This window comes from Vulpes vulpes, chromosome 7 (genome assembly GCF_048418805.1).
Source record: "Vulpes vulpes isolate BD-2025 chromosome 7, VulVul3, whole genome shotgun sequence".
NCBI classification, from domain to species: domain Eukaryota; kingdom Metazoa; phylum Chordata; class Mammalia; order Carnivora; family Canidae; genus Vulpes; species Vulpes vulpes.
In genome coordinates this window covers 11,521,959-11,543,211 of record NC_132786.1, presented here as the reverse complement: position 1 = coordinate 11,543,211, position 21,253 = coordinate 11,521,959, and the positions used below count along the sequence as shown (strand labels likewise).

The 21,253-nt window shown below is 39.3% G+C and overlaps 1 protein-coding gene across 1 annotated transcript in view; it reads right to left on the bottom strand.

The window, feature by feature from the left end:
- DGKI (diacylglycerol kinase iota) overlaps window positions 1-21,253 on the bottom strand; it is a 419,283-nt gene that overhangs the window by 181,297 nt on the left and 216,733 nt on the right. The window contains 4 exon segments of the mRNA XM_072762958.1: window positions 7,494-7,554; window positions 9,405-9,487; window positions 19,910-20,008; window positions 20,537-20,611. Coding sequence (XP_072619059.1) covers window positions 7,494-7,554; window positions 9,405-9,487; window positions 19,910-20,008; window positions 20,537-20,611 — 318 coding nt within the window.

Below are 21,253 nucleotides of genomic sequence, written 5' to 3'. Positions count from 1 at the left end.
CTCAGGAATCCTAGCAATCAGGAATCACTGACTACAAACGTAAACAGCTCTGTGACTCAGAGACTCTCAGAAACATGATGAAACTCGGTTGGAAATCGAGTCTGATGTCCCCGGTAAAGAAGGCAATCTCTTTAAAACTTCTCCAAGAGATGAACACTCAGTCTCCTCCTTATGAATTATACTCACAAGTCAATCTACTTTCTTTTAGGTAGACTTAAATTAGAATTTTTTTTCTTATGCTTTGGTGAAACAAGTCTCTTTTTTCCTGGTAAAATAATGTCATGTATTCACATTTGCAATTCACATTGCACTCTAGACACAATGATAGGAAAAATAAATCTTCAGGGACCAGAAGCAAACCAAACACAAAATGGCAAGCAGATGAAGACAGGAGTTTAGCTTCTGTCTGATAATAGGGGGTAAATGTTAACCCCTCCTGGCAGGAGGCCACATATGAATGAGACCCCTCATGGGCCTCTTGGCCAGTAGGAGAGAGGCTAGAAAAGGGTGAAGAACACCTGCACCAGGTCATAGCCCAAAGACAGTGGAGACTCGTTGAGGCTGGAGGGACAAAGTCTCTAGCAGTGGGCCCACCTTCCTACTGGCTCACTGACATACCTCCAACACCCAACATCTCCCTGGGATGGGTGCCTGAGTCACCTACAAAAAAACCCTCAAGTCCCAGAGTCCTGGCAACCATGCAAATGACTAGGAAGTGATAAGGATCACTAGGAAGTGAAAGGATGCAGACAAAGAAAAGAGAAAGACAAAACACAACAAACTAACTTCCTCTGAAGAGGAGCCTGCAAAGAAAAATTCTAAATCATAGGAAGAACACTAATACCAAGATGGATGGGAAGGATAGGGGATTAGTCCACAGTGCATGAAATAAAAATACTTTTCAAATGACTGAAACGAGTGCCCTGTAACTTTCATGAATTGATCTTCTACTAATTCTTTAATTTGTACAATAGCCCTCATTCAAACCTTCTGATGCTGTTCCTGTTTTTTCAAAGAAAGTGGACAAGAATCCATATGACACTTTACTATGCAGGAGCCCTCAGGACACTTGGACTTCTCGTCCACTCTCTGTCCCTCACACTTGGCCTAAGCAGAAGAGGAAAATGCATAACAACCTATTTGAATCAAAGGATCTTCTCCTTTCTTAGCAACTGATTTAAGAACTGCATAAATAGGGATCCCTGGGTAGTTCAGCGGTATAGCCCCTGCCTTCATCCCAGGGCGTGATCCTGGAGTCTCGGGATCGAGTCCCACATCAGGCTCCCTGTATGGAGCCTGCTTCTCCCTCTGCCTGTGTCTGTGCCTCTCTCTTTCTCTCTCTCTCTCTCTCTCTCTCTCTCTCTGTGTCTTTCATGAATAAATAAAATATTTTAAAAAGAAAAGAACTGCATAAATATGTCCTACTTTCTTTTTCAGTGGACAAATATTCCATTTTTCTCCTGGATACAATCAGCTGGTTTAGCATTCCATCAACAGATAACTCTGATGTCATGAGAGGTCACCTGCCTTTCATAGCCAAGATTTGTCATGAAATTCTCTCAAGTGCCATCAATGTTAGGCTAATCATAGTTCTTTAGCAGAGGTGAATCTGTATCTTTGCTTTGCACAGTCCTTAATAGTTTTTCTCATCCAAGAGCCATATTAGCCAACACCAACTTCCTCAGTAGGCAACAGAATGTAGGGCTGAAGGGAGAAACAGATCCCAGTGAGCCTGGCTCCATCACAAGCTAGTTGGGCGAGTTTACGTAAACCTTTTAATCTTTCCAATTTCCCTCATCTGTCTCTCAAGCCTCTTAGGATTATGTTATCAATTAAATAACGTGTAGACATTACTTAGCATGCACTGGCAAATAGGAAATGCTTAATTAACATTAGCTGCTGTGATTAAGCTTAATTTTTCTTCCTCTTCACTTCCCCTATAAAGGTCCAGTTTCCTAGAAGCCAAATGCCCTCTTCCTGCCTCGCCACTTAAAGTTGGAGCCTCAAGGTGGCATATCAATCCCACTTTTGACTGCCACCCATCACAAAGTCTTTCAGAGACTATCAAAAACCAAACTGTACTGAAGCAGAAAACTGCTACAAAGAGAAAGAGAGAGAGAATGTAAGCAAATATACTACAATAGCAAGAGGCATAAAAGGTTTTGAATAATCATCTGTATCTGTCCTTATAAAAGCAAAACTCTATAAAAGATCTTCAGGCCCAAAGCTGTTATTGGGGCCTCTCCCTTATCAGGAACCTGTTCCTTCTGGAAATCCAGGCTTCAGGTTTGTGGCACACTAGGCTTTCACATCTCCCCAAATCGTCTGCACCAGCCCATCCAGCACTCCTTCAGTTAAATTTAATTAATCGTAAAACACAGTACTTGGCATATTTTCTATCACAACTGAAGAAAACTATCCAGATTGGGTGAAACCATTTCCCAGTTTGCAAGCTCCTTCCTGCCTCTGGGTTCTGAAACCCAGGGGTCCTAGGTTTTGTCCCTGAGCAGCCCCGCGGTGCCACCTGCAGCTGGTCAGTGCTGCCACCGCCTCCCCAACTCCTGCTTTGGCTACCACTAAATGTTCACCCAGTGCATTCTGAGCAGTATTTTCATTCTGCAATGTACAAACATTAGAGGCGGCCAAGGGGTGGGAAGATCGGTGAATTGACGCTTTCTCTGAACAGACCAGATACATGTCACATTTCCTCACATGCTGGCAAAAAAGATGAAGGATGTGCATATTGAGAAACCAAAAGAAAAGGCCAGCATTTCTGAACTGAAAGGTCAAGATAGCATTTACTGCCTGGGTGTCCCTTTCTAACATGTACACAATGGTTCTTCCCTTTGATATTTTTAATTTACGTTCGTATCTAGTAGTTTACAAGTCACCATGCATTCCAAGAAATGTTTACAGTCAGCCCTAAAGAAATCAAGATAGAAGATGAGAGAGATGGAGGTGGAGAGACAGAGATAAACTGAGGCTTTGGGAGGAAAGGGGCTTGGAATGATGTGCCTGCCACCCTGCGGTGGCTGTAGTAAGTCAGGGCATGGAGGCACCTACTGTTTGGGGTGGATCCTCATCTAGGGAAGCCAAGTGATCAGGAAATAAGCATGAAGTGGATGGCTAAATAGTTTAACTCTAGGCCTTTGGAAAGACGTGAACATGGTTAAAGGCGGATCCCACCCAGTTATCAAGGCCAGGAGCCAAATAGGTAGGGATCACCTTATACCTTAAGGAACCAGCAGGGGGGGTGGGGGGTGAGTGGGTATGTGTGCCTCTAGGGTCTTGGGTTCATATGCCCTTCAATATTTAAGCAGCTATGGGGACAGTTATGGGGAGCTAGATGGGTAGAGATGTGGCCAAGGAAGGGAAAGAATATAAATTCACCACATGACAAAAAAAAAAACAAAAACAAAAACCTAGTTTATAAACCTGAAGGTCTGAGCTTATTCTTGAGTTAGGGGAGTTTTCTTTCAGCCTAGAGATCAAAGATGAGACAAGCCCATCCAATACCCGCAACTATGTGACAGCCTTGGGATTACACTAACTGGTTACAAAGAGACCACATCTGCACTGCCCACTGTAGCATCCGTGGGTCACGTGTGGCAGCTGAGCACTGGAATGTGCCCCCATACAAACTGGAGGTGCTGTTATAAGTAAAAATATACACTGGATTTTTGAAGACAGTAGAAATTGAACATAAGCTATCTATTCAGTGGTTTTTCTATGATTGCATGTTGAAATGATAACATTTTAGATATATTAGGTTAAATGAAATATATTATAAAATTAATTTCATCTGCCTCTGACTTTAAGTGACTTAGAAAACTTAAAAATGTGGTTTGTATTGTGGGTCTCCTGAACAGCAAAGGTTTGTACTGTTACAACGCTAACACTATGAAGACCCTTAGCGATACAGATGTACCCCTGTGCAAATATAGAAGGTCTCAAAGAAGGGTGAGGAACCTGCTGAAAATCAGAGAAATATAGGCACCCAACCAACTCTTGTGGCTCCAAGTGCAGTGCTGGAGGATGGGTTATTTAGAGGTGCAAGGAGGCAGAGCGACGCAGAACTTTGGCAGTGAAGCCAACGAACTTGTTTCCAAATTAACGTGAGACATCTATATGTGAAATAATACTCCGTGCACAAACTAGTGCAGTTAAGGGTTAATATATCCTCCTCCTAATCAGTCAAAAAAAAAATCCCATTCCTGATTCTGCCTGGAACCTTGTCACTATACAGACAGAATTCTGACAGCTTCTACGGTGATAGACATGCTCGCTGAGTAAAGGCTGAATGCCTCATGTCAAATGTCTACTTGGCACTCTCAGGAATTCGTCTTCACTTGCCTCAAGCCAGCAAGCTTTCTTCATAAATCCATCAGGAGGTCTCGCCTTTACAGAAACTCTGCCCCTACTCAAAATTAAAAGTTTCATATCCTAAACTAATGAGATTAAAAATATCGATCACTTACCCAGAAAAACATTTCATAAACTCCAGGCATCTTTCGCAAAATATCCATTTTAACCATGTAAAGCAAAATAAAATAAAACCTGGTTTTATATAAGGTACAAGATAAGCAAAGTCTTGATTCTGAGTGATTAAATCACAGAGGGTTACTATTGAGAAAATAATTAGTACAAAATATGCACCAACTCTAGGGGAAATCTACAACTTTCCTTTTTAGGCATGCCTGTTGTGAGGGACCTGAATATAAATGTCTAGTATATTCACAAGTTGTGTGGAAGGATGTGAAAATCGAAGCCAGGAACATAGACACAGTCTCTAAGAGGAAAAACTACCTAGAACATAAAAGAAGAGTAATATCTAGCCTGGTAGAGTACCTATTAATTATGGTATATTTAAAGAAAGGATGCTAGAAAAGACAGGCTAAGTAGGAGAACTAGGTAGTCTTCGTGTCAAAAAGGTGTTATTAATGGCACCAGGGCGTATTCACAGATATTCAACACTATAATTGGATCTGGTCTTTAGGATTCATTAGCAATCTATCATGTCTCACTTGTTCGTCATTCTGGGTTTTGTACCAAACACGCCATTGAAATGGTTTTCTTAAAAACCACTAGTTACCTACTAGTCTTCAAAATCAATGATAATTCTCCGGACTCTCCCTCAAGATATAACCACTGCCTCTTTCTTGAAACTCCTTTGTATTTTGTTTTTGTTTTTTTCTTGACAGACTAGACTACAAGTGGTCCTTTCTACTTCTGTCTTTTCATTTGCCTTTTGAACTTTGGCCCTGACTCCCTAATCACAGGCCTGTCACAAGTGTCTGGACTCGGCTCTCTTCTCTTTGTCCTTTAGGCTTTAAAACTCCAGGTTTTCTGAACAAGGGATAGTGGAAAGGGAGGTGGTGTGGGGGTTGGGGTGATTGGGTGATGGGCACTGAGGGGGGCACTTGATGGGATGAGCACTGGGTGATATGCTATATGTTGGCAAATTGAACTTCAATAAAATAAAAATTTTTTTAAAAACCTCCAGGTTTTCAAATATGTCTCTACTTGCAGAGAATGCCTCAAAACCACAAAACCTAGAATGTGCTTCCTATATGTGCCCACTGAGTATAGGAAAGGGAGAAGAAAGGAGAAGTGAGAGCCAGCTGCCAGAGGGCTCTGTGATGATGGGAGAAATTTGGAAGGCGTGGCACTCCATCACTGCTGAAGTCCAAGATGTAGATAGAGATGGAATAGGAGGTGGATGTGCATTTGAGGTCATAGCCACTTGGGTTAAGAAAGGATAAAAACTATGAATTCAGGACAGCAGGCAAATCTCCAACTTCTCTGCTGCTATCACTGAGATGGAGAAAAGATGGGAGCAAATGCTAAAGTCATATAGGAAGACAAAGGGATTCTAACTTAAGGAAAAGAACCGTAGTAAATGGTCACAATAAGCTTACATTTTAAGATAACTTTCTGGGGAGAGCTAAGAGGAACATTCTGTGTGTGTATGCTAAACATAACAAATATACTAATATATATTTAATATATTTATATATGTACACAAATACACACACTATAGATAGATGATAGATGATAGATTATAGATGATAGATAGATAGATAGATAGATATAGATAGATAGATAGATAGGTAGATAGATAGATATTAAATACACATATATCCCTAGAGGATTTGCTTGGATATAATTCTACTAAAAAAGTTGGGAAAATTCCAAACCAGCCTATCCCTTAGGATATTTTCCTAGAACACTGCAACTGATTGAACTTTAATTGGTATTGTGGTAGAAAAAATTCCATGGTCAAATAGTTTTGGAAAACACTGGATTAAATAAAGTGAAACAGGTTTGGCTTCTCAGTTGTATGATTTTATCATGAATTTTATAAGCTAATAATGTGTATTGTGAATTTTGACAAATGGTAAACACTATTTTCCCAACTGAAAATATTTTCATCTTCATGGAGTAACGTAAGGGACCAGGAAACACTGTTCTATTTTTTTTTCCAGTTGCATTTATTGGTATTTAATGTGTATCCAATGCTGCATTAAGTGCTATGAGAGATAGTTAAAAGATTTTGATGCTACCTTTGAGAATAAAGCATTCTAATTAGGGAGATTAGAGAAAAGCCAAAGATAGTTCATAATAAAACTCCAGATCCTATGGGAGCAAACTCCAAATACAGAAGAAAAAGACACCTGACAACAGAGTCTAAATGTCATGGTTCTCAATCTTTGCCTTTGCTAAATATACCAACATAAGTAGAGAGTAAATGGAGAAACAGATGAGACAAATAGAGGAAAATATACCCATGATATTAAACTTCAGCCCAATTCCATCTTTTCTTAAAAAATGAATACAAAGGAGACCAATCAATGATCTTTAAGGCAAACCAATGTCAGCATTCTAAGTTTTGTCTTCACTAATAAAAGAACAAATACAATAATTTTTCCATATACTTTTATTTCATAATTGTGAACAATTATTTTTTAAAGATTAATTAATTAATTAATTAATTTGAGAGACAGAGACAGAGTTAGCGAAAGAGAGCATGAGCAGAGAGGAGGAGAAACAGGCTCCCCACTGAGCAGGGAGCCCAACTCGGGGCTCAATCCTAGGACCCTGAGATCATGACTAAACTGAAGGCAGATGCTTAACTGACTGAGCCACCCAGGTGCCCCAATTGCGACCCATTATTAAGAACCAAAGGAAATGAAGTATTTGGTGTTTTTTTTTTTTAAGAATTTAGTCATCTGTAACTTTCATCCTAATAATCTGACCACATCTTTACCTTATAGGACAGGAAGGGATACAGTAGAGCTGAGGGAGTAAGATATAATTTAGGAAGACCAAGTATGAATCCATTAGGACAATAACTACATCCCTTCTTCAAGCTAGGATTCACATGACAGAGACCTATGTTTTAGAGGATTGGAAAGAGGTGGGAATGAATAAAGAAAACAAAAGAAAGATGGAAGAAATAGGGAAGAGAGCTTAATTCTAATTCAAGGACCTACCGTTCCATCCCCTCCACAGGCCAGAATTCGCAGATTTGGTACTTTCCTATATAACTCAAGCCTGTAGAGGAAAAAGAACATGAAGTAAACAAAAGAGTACATCATCAGCCATTGCAGAGAGAAAACACAGGGCAGAAAAGGAGAAGGGGATGTCCACCGGGGAAATTGTATAATCATGAGGATAATGATGTTATCATAACTAGTTACTAAGTCATCACAAGGGGATGGGCCCCAACAACTGCATCAGAGGTTGGCAGCAAAAATCATTTTTAAATGGCTGACATTGGAATGGGATTTCAGAGCTTTATTTCCCACAATTCCTATTAATACATCAACTCACATTATTTTCTTAATTAGTTTTGACTTCCTTTTCTTTTTCCCATCATACCCCTTCTACCTTTCTCAAAGAAAATCATCATTAATCGATGGTCAGTAGTCGTTATATGTCTCCTCTTTATATTTTGTCAGCTTTTCCTGGATTATTTTTTCAAATATGTTCTTTCCACTCTTAATTCCACCAAGTCATTTCAGAAAAACAGGATGATAGGAGGATACCCACTAGCATTACTACCACACCTACAATTCTAGCTCTCTCTCCATTCATTCACTAACACTCAAAAACAAATTTAAACTCCCCAGCTCAAAAAGGGGAAGATTTACTGGTTTTTCTATATTTAAAATTAGTCTACTTTAAAATGGATCATTTTTCATGTTGGCTCTTGAGAAAATAAAATTATACCACCCCTGCTAAAACATTTACTTAAGTGAAGCTGTTAGAACCTCTGTTGTAGAAAACATCACCTTTTAAATGAACTGTTTTTTTCTAGAAATATCTCCTATCTGGCCACATTCTTTATGATGATCTATGAAGCCTCTGCCTAAGTCTAACCAAAGTCATAAGATTTTAAGAAAAGCATCTAAAAGGGCCAAAGCTGGGGTAGCAGATTTGCCTTAGTCCATTCAAATACAGAAAAAAAAAATCTAGAAGTTTTATAGCGAACTCTAGTGGCAAAAAAGTTTATAGATTAAAAGAATGACAGCAGAAAGTAATTTTTATATTTAATGTTCTCCTGAATATTTAAAATATATGATTTATCCATTTCATACAGGAATATTATTTCTCTAGAAATTATCTGAACTGGTTACTTTGCCTGCAATATCATTACTTATTTAAAAATAATTAGTACCACTTAAGTTCTAATATTTATCAGATGACATCCAAACTATCGTAATACATGGGTTTTAAAAAGGGAATCAGACAGTAGCAGAAACAGCTCTGCTCTTTGTTACCATGTACAGCACCACCACCACCAAAGGAAAGATAAGGGATACATGTCACCGACATCTAAACTTGATTTTCAACATTTCTAACAAAGACCATGAAATGTCTGAGAAGCTCAGAAAAGGGATTGAGCAGAAAATAAAATGTCTTCCCATTGTGATGTGGAATCGTAGGCAGATTCAATTAATCTGTCTCAAACGGACACAGACACACACACACACACACACAAACATATTCATAAGCAATTATGGCCACTCTCCAAAGATATACTTAGAGTCTAATGTACACCTCCAAAGTTATACTTGTATAGATAGGAAAATGACAAACCTTTTCTCAAGGCAGACTTGTAAATAATCTACAGACCATGTCCATGAGCAGCAAACACACTAGAAGTATACCTGGAGTTGATAACTGAGTAGCTGGGTTTGAAGGAAATTAGCCCAGTGAAGAGTAGGAGGAGAAACATCAGATGAAGCTTTAAGGGAGATGATGGCAGGGGAGAAAGTCAACGAGGGATGGTCAGAAAATATTTCACGAGGGAATCTAATAGTGAAGCTTGGCTTTGCTGCAGAAGTCCTTCTCTTTGCCTAAACCAATATGGACCATGGGGGGTTTATTTCCAGACTTACGCATCTTTTGGCCCTTCCTGAGAAAGATCAAAGACCTGCCGAGGATTCAGGTACCACATGAACATCTGCAGGACTTTGGTTCCCTGTAAGAAAAAAATAATAATAAAAAGACAGTAGGAAGAGATTTCCAAATATTTGCTGCTCATTTAAAAAATAAAAATAAATCTTCTTCTCTAAAATACCACCTAATTATAAATAGCATAGAGAAGTAGTCAAAGTCATGGCTTTGGCCATCTATATACATGTTGAATATCCAGATGAGGCTTCGGTCCAACCTGTGTAATTCTGGCCAGGTTCTTCAATATCAGTAAAACTCAACCTCCTTCTCTTTAATGTGGAGACAAGAATGCCTAGCTCACAGACTTGTTGCAAGGATTAAACACAATAATGTTTGGGAGCACATCACAGTGCTTGGCACTCAATTAAGTGCTTACTGAACAGTATCTACCGATTTTTACCATCACCCAACGTGAAAATCCATGTAGGGAAGTTATTAGCCAATCCATGTGATTTAACATCCATTTTTACTTCATTATTAAGATTACTTTTATCTTTGCATAATATGAACATAGTGTGAGCTAAGTATGATTTTATTGAAATAATTTAACTGAAGCAAAAGTCTCACAGGCTCCTCATTATTTAGTGTGTGTATACACACACACACACACACACAGACAGACACACAGATTACAACTTTCCTAGTAATAGTTTACTTGGACATGTTTCAATGTCCATGTCTCTAAGTCAAACAGTTCTCACATGAACATTTTTAGAATTTTTTAAGTAATTTCTAGTTGGCATTTGCAGAACTGGCCATCATGGAAAAAAATGCAAGGCAGTCCTGGAGATCATTTCTTCACAGTGAATTGAGCAAAGAAAAAATGAAAGAGGGATCATTTCATTAAGCAGCATCAAAACAGCTTTAAAACTGTGTAGGGTACCCCTTTTTGGTCATTATCAACCACAGCAAACAGCATTTGATTAGTTGGGCAGTTCTTGTTCCTTATAATTAGAGTTCCTTTGTTAGCTATTATGATTGTTCTTCATGAAAATATTCCCAAGTTTGTTCACCTACTATGCCTTATCTGAGAGTCATTCTAGGATAGCAGAAACAGCATGGTATTTGAGTCAGTAATAACTTGGGTGTTCTCATTAGGTGATTGTGAGTATTTATAATCCTGCAGAAATCCAGCATATTAAATAGGAGGGCAACATCCACTTTCCAGAAGATAATGAGAATTAAATGAATCAGTAATAGTTATGGATCTAACACAGTATGTGGCGCAAAATAGGCCTTTGTAAAGGTTAGTCTCTTTCTTTGTTGCTCCTTGTTAATCTATTCAGTAAATTGCACTTGAGGGCATGAGGGCTAAAGTGTAGCTTGTAATTATCACATTGTTATGCCAGTTGTTACAGGGGCCAATGCAGGTCTTTTGTTCCACATTTCATCCAAACCTATAATTTAAAAGTTCTGCTTTATCATGTGCTTGCTATAAATTTAGGAATAACATTCTATCCTTACTTATTACAACTAATCCTTCAATTTCACCAAATGACATATTTTGCTTCCTATAAAATGCAGACATAGATTTGGATACATAATACTAGTAACAACTGGATCCTTCTCTCTCTTCCCATACTGGGCCTTGCTACCAAGTCAGTTGGGGATTTTCTCAAGTAATCTTTTATGTTTAATCGGTAACACCAGAGTCATTTTAATGACCAATTTATAAAAAATTTCCCACTGACTTGCTAGAAAATTAATTTCCAGTTCTAAATTCCTAGAGCAATATGAATGGTTAATGTTAATTATTCCTTTCCACTTCTGGCCATGGCACAGTGCTCGTCTCAATTTCAGCTTCTATTATGCATATGATGCCAGGTAATGAACACCTTACAAAAATAAAATAAAAAGCATTTAGAGGTAGTTTTTCTTTCTTTTTTTTTTTTTTTTAAGATTTTTTATTCACGAAAGACACAGAGAGAGAGGCGGAGACACAGGCAGAGGGAGAAGCAGGCTCCCTGTGGGGAGCCCAATGCTGGACTCCATCCCAGGATTATAACCTGAGCTGAAGGCAGAGGCTTAACCACTGAGCCACCGAGGGGTCCTTAGAGGTGTTTTTTGTTAAACTGAAATTTCTCCAAAAGGTTTGAGTGACCACAAAATTTTGTTTTTGCTCATTTTAAGTTTTTGATTCCTGGGACATTCTAATTATCTACATTTATCCCTTCGAGGAAGGGGAGTTAAGGCAGGCACATTTCCAGGAGGCTCTGCTGACACCACAACCCATTAGAAGGATGCCCTCGGAGTTGTGCAGGTGTAATGTGCATGGCCAGACATGTCAACCGTGTCAGAGTTTTTATTCAGGGATGATAGAATTATTTCTTTTAAAAGTAGTATTTCTAAAGTATGTGTGTTATCAAAGTGTAGGGGCCTGAAAAACATTGCACTGTTTTAAATCCAGCATGGTGGGTGGAGAAAGAAAAAGGTCTGACACATTGAAGTCAATTCTATTACCTCTGCTGTGACCTCTAGGATGAACTACTTTAGGGCTTAGGTAATTTATTCAATAGAACTGAATGGCTTGAGAAATTTCACCAGGAAAAGAGTAATTTCTTTCTCACCGACTGGATTAAACCTACTTGGACATTCACACAACTGCCATTCACTAATGCATCCCAAACATGCTCATAGTTGTGCACAAGCTACAGGCCAAATGCAAAAGCTATAATTTTTTTTTTGTAGGTTATTGTGCCAGTTTGTTTCTTCCTGCTCTTTCTCCCTCCCTGCCTCCTTTCATACACCTGCCTTTCCTCCTTGCTTTCACTCCCTCTGTGGTCAGTAAAGAGCCACTATGTTCCCTTTCACTATTATTCATATTCCCCAAATGAATGAGAACATACACTGTTTGTCCTTCTCCAATTGACTTATTTCACTCAGCATAATACCCTCCAGTTCCATCCACGTTGAAGCAAATGGTGGGTATTTGTCGTTTCTAATTGCTGAGTAATATTCCATTGTATACATAAACCACATCTTCTTTATCCATTCATCTTTCGATGGACACCGAGGCTCCTTCCACAGTTTGGCTATGGAGGTTTCTCAGAAAGTTAAAAATAGAACTACCCTACAACCCAGCAATAGCAGTACTAGATATTTATCCAAAATATACAAAAATGGTAATTTGAATGGATTCATGCACCCCAAAGTTTATAAAAGTATTATCAACAATAGCCAAAATATGGAAAGAGTCCAGATGTCCATCAACAGAGGGAGGAATGGATAAAGGAGATGTGAGATATATGTATACATCTCACACACACACACACAATGGAATACTACTCAACCATCAAAAAGAATGAAATCTTGCCAGTTGCAATGAAATGGATGGAGAGGATATTATGCCAAGCACAATAAGTCAACCGGATAAAGACACATACCATTATTTTACTCATATGGAATTTAAGAAACAAAATAGATGAATATAGGGGAAGGGAGGGAAAAATAAAATAAGATGAAATCAGAGAGGGAGACAAAACATAAGAGCCTCTAACTATAGGAAGTAAATTGAGGATTGCTGGAGGGGAGGTGGGAGGGGAATGGGGTAATTGCATGATGGGCATAAGGAGGGCACTTGATGTAATGAGCACTGGGTTTTATATGCAACTGATGAATCACTATACCTACCTCTGAAACTGATAACCCACTATATGTTAATTAATTGATTTTAAATTAAAAAATTAAGGGGAAAAAAACAAAACAACAACAAAAAAAAAGAATTAAAAAAAAAAAAAAAGAGCCACTATGTTAATCCACAGGATTACGAAAGACAAAAGACATAAAATTGCCTTAGGGTTCATCAAGAGTTAGGGGGAAAGAAAGACACAATGGCTGAGAGCATAGAACAGAGAATCTTCATTTGCTTTCATTTTAAGGTCATATGGCAGGTGAGCAGGAAAGGAAGAGCAAGGCCATGAGCTATAACTTTTAGCCTTGGGCCTCTGTAAACCTCTGTAAAATATAGGTTACTCAGGGCTTTTGGTTTGCTTATTTTCCTTTAGTCTTAAAAAAAAAAAAGCTGCAACTTCTCTGCAAGAGTGTTATACTTTTCTCTAAGTTAAAAAGAAAAAATAGCTTGCTGGTCAATTCTAGCACACTCTTGGGAGGGTTCTCATACACATTGACTAAAGAACCTGTTAAGATATTGTGAGATTGGGTATTCCTGTGGAGTGATGAATAGGTTCTTTCTGGCTCCAGGTTTTGGGAAATAGGCCGGGACAGGAGAAAACAACTTCCCAGAAAACCGGTAGATTGTTCTAGAGAGAAATAAAGGAGATTCATCTACTCACCTACCAGGTTCCAGACATTGTTTTGGGCGGGAAGAGAGAGAGATGGACAAAACAGGAAGATCCTGCTCTCTAGAGGAAGTTTTATGCATTATTCATGAAAGAAAATATGATAATGACTTGGAGGTATGGAGAGTCAAGTCAATTAAGAATGAATCAGCTCAAATGGCTCATCTATCTTCACTGAAGGCTTATACCTCTTGTATAGCCTGAAACATTTTGGTAGGTTATGAAGCAAGCCTTGGTTTATGTAACAGAGGTATTATCTAGGTCATGGCAAAAGCTGATGTGAAAGTCCTGAAGAAAAGAAAAGCTAGTGAAAGGAAGGGATGAAGAAATAATTACTTTAAACTGGCTTCAAACAACCCCAAAGGAATACCTAATTAACTTAAAAAACACATACCAGGCTCCTACTCTGTGTACATGTGTACACTCAGGAAACTCAGAAAGAGCCAAATGAAAAATAAATTAGCCTGCTAAGGATGGTCAATGTGATAGTGGAGATACATACTGAGAAGTAGGAGTGGCCAGAGGAGACACTCTAAGCCCAAATTTTGGGATTAGATGAAGGCACCCTATATATGATATCTGAACTGTTTCTTGAAAGATGAGTGAAGTCAGCCATTTCTTTACACGTGGAGAAGAGAAAGGTGAAGGCACAACACATGCAAAACAGCAAGACATGGGAGGAGGACATTCTGACATTCTGTTCTGAACTATGAGGCAGAAGCAGGGGAGACAAAGCTACCCGAGTTGCAGAGGTACTAAAGGGTTTGGCTTCCATTTTATAGGGAATAAGAGTAATTGAGATGTCTTAATCAGGGGAGCCAGACTGACATTTTGATGTATTAGTCTGGCTATCAACTAAGAAGCTGGACAGTTGGGCAGGTCCTTGACCCGTCAAAGGAGATGGGACGTTGGGGAAGTGGAGCCCTCATGAGTAGATTAGTGCCCTTATAAAAGGGGACCCAAAGAGCTCCCTCATCATTTCTTCCATGTGAAGACACACCAGTGAGAGGTCAGCCCTGTGAGAACCAGGAAGTGGAACCTGACCGGCTACCATATCTGCGTTGCCCTGATTGTGGCCTCCCCAGCCCCCAGAACTATAAGAAATAAATTCTTCTTACTAAACCACCTAGTCTGTGGTGTTCAGTTAGAGCAGTCTCAGTGGAGTAAAACAGGTACCCCCACACTTCCACCAGTATTATAACTGGGAAAAGGGACTTTCCACAGACTTATCATTCGGTTGTTTTAATTCCATCTCTTGAGGCTGGTTTGACAAGATCTTGAGCTTAGATTTTTTGACACGTGTGATCATCTACTGATATCCTTCTGCCCTCCTCCTAGCCCATTCTAAGCATCAGGGGCCTAAAATTTTATCCAAACGTCTTGATTCTTGATTTATCAACAGGTTGAACATCACAGAAAATAATTGTGGCTGTTCAGTCAAGTATTTAGGAAGTTTGGGGACTCAGACATTTGAGATTATTGACTTTTGTCTCCTTCTTCCACCTTGGTTGACTTGTCCGTGACTTAGGAGGGGCAGCCCTGGTGTGATGGTGCCTAGATGTGTGATGGTGGTGGACTCAGCATGAGCCTACCCACAAATTGGATACTGCCTTCCTCTTATCATCTACTGATAAGATCCCTGGAAATCTAATCTAACACATGCCACCCCTCAACAATGGGATTTCACGATGAATAGGGTGAGGATCCAGAGCCTGGGACCCCCCAACTGTCAGGACCTCAAGGTAGAATCACTCTAGTGGTCAGAGCACCTGCTTAACCCCAAACATATAATCTAAGACACTAAAAATGTAGTCCTGAGAGGGAGCCTCCAGGAGAGATCATGTGAAAGCAGGAAAAACATCAAGAGATATCAGAAGTGTCTATAAGACTCAGAGAGAAAGATGCTAAGGAGTCAGGGATGTCCAATACAAATACTAAGTTCTGAAGTTAGAGCGGAGATTAAATATAAAGGAGGGTGCCTATCTCTCCAGTCCTCAGGTTTTCAAACACAGAAGAGGGGACTGTGCTGGTGCAAACTTTATCTCCCAGATCTTACGTCTTCTCCACAGGAGGACACACTTGAAGTTGACCTTGTGGTCCATGATTCCAGTTCCCAGATCCCAACAACAACAGCACTGCCAACCTCAAAAGCTTTCAAGATACCCACTATCACCTCCACCTTAAGGGATAGAAAAAAACAGAGACAATTATTGTGAAACAACTGCTTAAAACAAATTATTGTTTAAAAAAATACATAGCATCAGTCCCAAATGTGTTCATCTCAATATATATCTGCAAAGTGTTGGAAAATTTCTGCACACACGAGTGCTTAAAAAAAAAAAAAAAAAAGGTATTTTTCTTGCCAGAAGATGGCGATATAGTCTAGTTATTTACTTAAGAGAAGCCCAGGCAAGTTTAAATAAAGGTTTGAAGCCTAGGCTTCAAAGAGGGAGTGCTCTGTATCTACAGAGATAAGCAAAATAAATCAGTCATTAAAAGGCAAAAACCAGGACTGAACAACAACAGCGGTGACGTATTTCTAGGAAGCCCTAGCTAATCAGTCAGAGTGTGGTCTCGGAGTTGCAACAACAGTCAGCTGGGAGCTTGTTAAAAAAGCAGATTCTCAGGCTCGTGGCTCAGCAGTTTAGTGCTGCCTTCAGCCCAGGGCCTGATACTGGAGACCCGGGATCGGGATAGGAATCCAACATTGGACTCCCTGCATGGAGCCTGCTTCTCTCTCTGTCTGTGTCTCTGCATCTCTCTCTCTCTCTCTCTCTCTCTCTCTCTCTGTGTGTGTCTCTCATGAATAAATAAAATATTTTAAAAAAAGAGAAGAGAAGAGAAGAAGAAAAAAGAAAAGAAAAGAAAAGAAAAGAAAAGGAAAGAAGAAAAGAAAGAAAAGAAAAGAAAGAAAAGAAAAGAAAAGAAAGAAAAGAAAAGAAAAGAAAAGAAAAGAAAAGAAAAGAAAAGAAAAGAAAAGAAAAGAAAAGAAAAGAAAAGAAAAGAAAAGCAGATTCTCAAAGCCACCTTCCTGGGGGGTTCACTTGCCCAGTTTTTACTGCCATCCTTAGTTCTCCTTTGAACTTTTAGTCTCAAAAAAGGTTGAAGTTCCGGCAGGGTGCAAGATTATGAAGAAAACAAGATTCAAGGGAGCCAATTCACCTTCTGACTCCCCCATCACACAGAATCCAACCTTATTTGCAATGTTAAAGACATAGGACAACCACAGCACAGGAAAAGGTGGAAATTAGATTATCTATGACCAGGACCCTTCCCTGGGAATCAAGCTGTGCCTTCCCAAGATTGGAGATGGAGATCAGATGGAATGATTGCAAGCATACATAGGTATTCGGATGTCTTTAAAGCTCTCTGGGGCAGCCCAGGTGGTTCAGTGGTTTAGCGACGCCTTCACCCCAGGGTGTGATCCTGGAGACCCGGGATCAAGTCCCACATCAGGCTTCCTGCATGGAGCCTGCTTCTCTCTCTGCCTGTGTCTCTGCCTCTCTCTCTCTCCGTGTCTCTCATGGATAAATAAATAAAATATTAAAAAAAAAATAAAGTACTCTCAACATTTCACACTGTGCTTAGAAGCAATGCCCTTCATTTATTAGGCTTAGTATTCTGTTTTATAAAGAAAGTATATAGAAATGTAGAGTTATAAAATATCCATCTTGATTTGGTTAGTCATACTTCTGAGAATCCTAGTCTAGAAGTAATCTTGCAAACCAAAATGCATAAAATGAGAGCCAATCATTTAAGTCCTCTGTCTCTAATAACTGGGCATTTCTTATTTGAATATCTCATGGTCACTTACAGTTCCTTGAACACACCTCAATTTCTTTTCCAAAATAATTCTTTCCTTTCCTGAATTCTCAGCAGTAACAAAGCCACCATCCAGATAATCTGCTGTAAAATCCCAATTGCCTATTATACAATTCTTTGTTCATTTCCATATCCCACATACTAGAAACCACAGGTTGAAAGGTGCAACCCCAGGCATAATGGAGTCTGTATCTTAGCAGGACACACACAGAGTACTTATGTTGCAATTCACAAAATACAGATTTGTACCAAGGGCTATGGGACTACGGCCCTGGACAGGGTGATTAATTTTGAGAAATGGTTCCAATCCTTAAAGGATGAACAGGAGAAGAAAAGTGCTACTGTTCCAGCCTTCTTTCTCTGCATAACTCTAAGTAGTGTCCATCTTCAATTTACCCACTGCCATGACACCACTTTTGTACCACCCCCAAGGCACTACTTGCCTCTGAAATTTCAGAGCACGCACAGTCTGATCCACTCAATTTAAAACTCACATACAGTTAATGTTGCTTGAATTATTTTTCACATTTGCCCCTTGGGTATCATTATCAAAATGTCCTTAGAAAATTTACTTAAACTTTCTTGTTTTCTATTTAGTGAAATAGGAAATAACATCAGATCATCTCTGCAGACCCTGGCATTACTAATTTACACAGAGATTCCAACAAAAATAGGCTCTATCTTTACTAGACTATCTGCTCCTAAAACCTACAAGTTTCTAAATGCCCTAGGAAAAAGGCTTATGATTTGATGAGTGCATCCTCTAGAATGACTTTCATAATAAAATATATTGGGAATTAGCATATGATATTCAAGTGGTCAAAATCATGGACTCCATTGCATTATCTTTGCTCTGTTCCGTGGTCCCCAAACATACTCCTGACCCTCTTAGGGCTATATGGAGGCTAGACCTAGAAAGTGAGTATGGTTCAGGGCACACTGAACCTCACTCCTGAAAAGCTCCTCCAGTAAAAACCTTAGGATCATCATCATTACAATATGAAAATCATCACTCACTGGCTTTTTAAAAAAGCAGGATGCTGAAAATAGATTATCTGCTAACAACACATTTCTTTTCCCTGTTTTCTACCATGTTAAAAATTTTTAACACAGCAAGTTATCAAGAATTTTAAAGGAAATAAAGAAATGGAGAAATAATATTTTCTTTAAATCATAAGCTCTTGGGGGCATCCCGGGTGGCTCAGCAGTTTAGCGCGCCTTCAGCTGAGGGTGTGATCCTGGAAACCTGGGATCGAGTCCCACGTCGGGCTCCTGGAGACCTGGGATCGAGTCCCACGTCTGCTTCTCCCTCTGCCTGTGTCTCTGCCTCTCTCTCTGTATCTCTCATGAATAAATAAAATCTTTAAAAATAAAATAAAATAAAAATAATAAATCACAGGCTCTCTTAGGAGAAGCTTTATTATAATTAGTCCATTCTGGAAAATGCCCAGTATCCTTAGTAGTAAGAATATCATTCCTAGTTATATGGCTCCCCTCCCTATATGGGGTTAAGTATGCAGTTTCAGATCGTTAGTTGTTAAGTGTGAACTTCAAGGAATCTCACCTCTAAATGTAAAATGTGCACTTAGAGGACATATAAAATATCTTATCATCCATTCTCACATGAAGATAGAGAAAATCAAAGCCAAATAAGAGTACTGGTAATGAGCCTCAGAGTAGAAAGAGAAGCATATGAGGAGACAAAGACCTAGATTCTAGAACAAAGTCTGTCCTTAGAGAGTTGTGTCACTTTGGGTAGGTCATTATACTTAATTAATGAATTATACTTCTTAGGCATTTCTTCCTCCTCAAATGAGGTAGTGATTAATTATGCTACACGATTTGGGCAAGGACCAAATGAAACCTTTAGAAGGTGATATTTTTGATAGCTTTGGTGGTGTTTGTTGTTAATGATCATTGGCAATGATGAGCCATTGTTCTCGCTTTCCTCTCGATAGGGACAGAAGTCTAACTTAAAAGGGGAAGCAACAAAGTCCATAAAGAGCTTCCTAACAGTAAGAGTTGAGAAACCCTGAAACATATTAATTAAGAGATTTTGGAATGACCTTTTTTAAAATTTTGTAAGGAAAATGTCAACAGGTTTTTAGAGGGCCTCTGGTATAATCTTACTTGGAAGCTGAGAGATAAACATAAGACCTCTAGATTTTGCATAACCCTGCAATGTATAAGGCTATGCCCTATAACAATAACCCTGTCCCTAGGAAATTGGTTTTCTTCCAACACTTGGAGTCCTAGGTAGTTGGTGCTGGGAACTGTTTTCAAGAAAGCGTTGAGATTCCAAGTTAAAATCATGAAAAATGACTCACCTGGTTGCCTCCACTCTTGGGGTTCACAAACACAAGCAAGGGTTTCATGAGAGGAGAAGAGATAGGTTTTATCACAAAAGGACGACCTTTGTTTTCCTGCTAAAGGAAGAAAGCAACACTATTGAGACATCCATCCATGACTTGGACAGGTAGCCCAAAAGCAATGGAAGCAACTACCAGCACCCCCACACCACCACTAACCCTTGATGTCTCTAAGTAAAAAAGTTACATCTTACGTCACATGGCTTACTCTTAACAAGATAGTCCATATAAAGCTTAGAAGAAAGGATCTCAAGCTATAATTTGCCCTAGAGAATGAGCCAGGCTTTTGGTGTTATTCTGTATGCTCTTGAGCATTCTAGAAATGTTAGTTCTTCATCGTTTTGGGGACAGTACTTCCACGGACAAGTACAAATGCTCTGATTCTGAAGTAGCAGAAGGTTACACATACACACATTTTTTTTGGAAATAGAAAAGAATTCCAGTGTGGTTCATAAAAGTATAGTGAAGGAGGGAAGTGGAGTAGAAAATTTATCAGAAAAAGAAGCTTGGGCCAGATCACAATGGACAGAGGTGGTTATAGTAAGGAGAATATAGTTTACTGGGACATTGTCCTGAAACACTTACTTCAGTTCCTCTTTTACTGGCTTTTCTTTTAAAGCTTGTTCTCTTCTTCTTCCGATTTGAAGCCTTCAATGAGTTCTGTAGGGAAAGAAAGAAACTCCTGAGCTCTAAGCAGACGGCCCACGAACCTCCCATGCAGAACCATGTAGGAGATGAAGGCAGCACATGCTGTTCCACTGCATGCTTCTCATGCTTTGACACTTCCAAGCCACTGTTCATGGGTAAGCCACAGACAGAAACCAGTCGAGTGCTTCAGAGTGAGCGACTGACTCCCCACCACACGGAGAGGCAGGGAGTTAGAACCCTGGAGGCTCTCATGGACTCACATAACAACACATGTTATACCTGCCAACCCTCCCAGTAAAAATGGAAGAATCCCAAATTCTCTGAGGGGCTCCAGTCTCCCGCCCAACCAGGTCCGTCTCCCGCCCAACCAAGTTCAAGTTCATCTCCTGGTATGGAGATCACCTATGTGGAAATGTAAAAAAGGAGGCCATTTTTCATGTTTTTCTTTTTTCTTTTTTTTCTCTGTTTACCTTTTTTTGGTAATGACCTTTCTAGTAATAGTCATAAAGTGGCTCAACCCTAGTGGAACATTATGATCCAACTATCCTATCAGCCCTGATGGCGAAGTTTTAAAATGCAGAGATAAGGCTCACCTGAAGTTACTTTTAATATTAGTAGAGTGGCAATCATTGCTCTCTTTCTCTAAAGACCTAT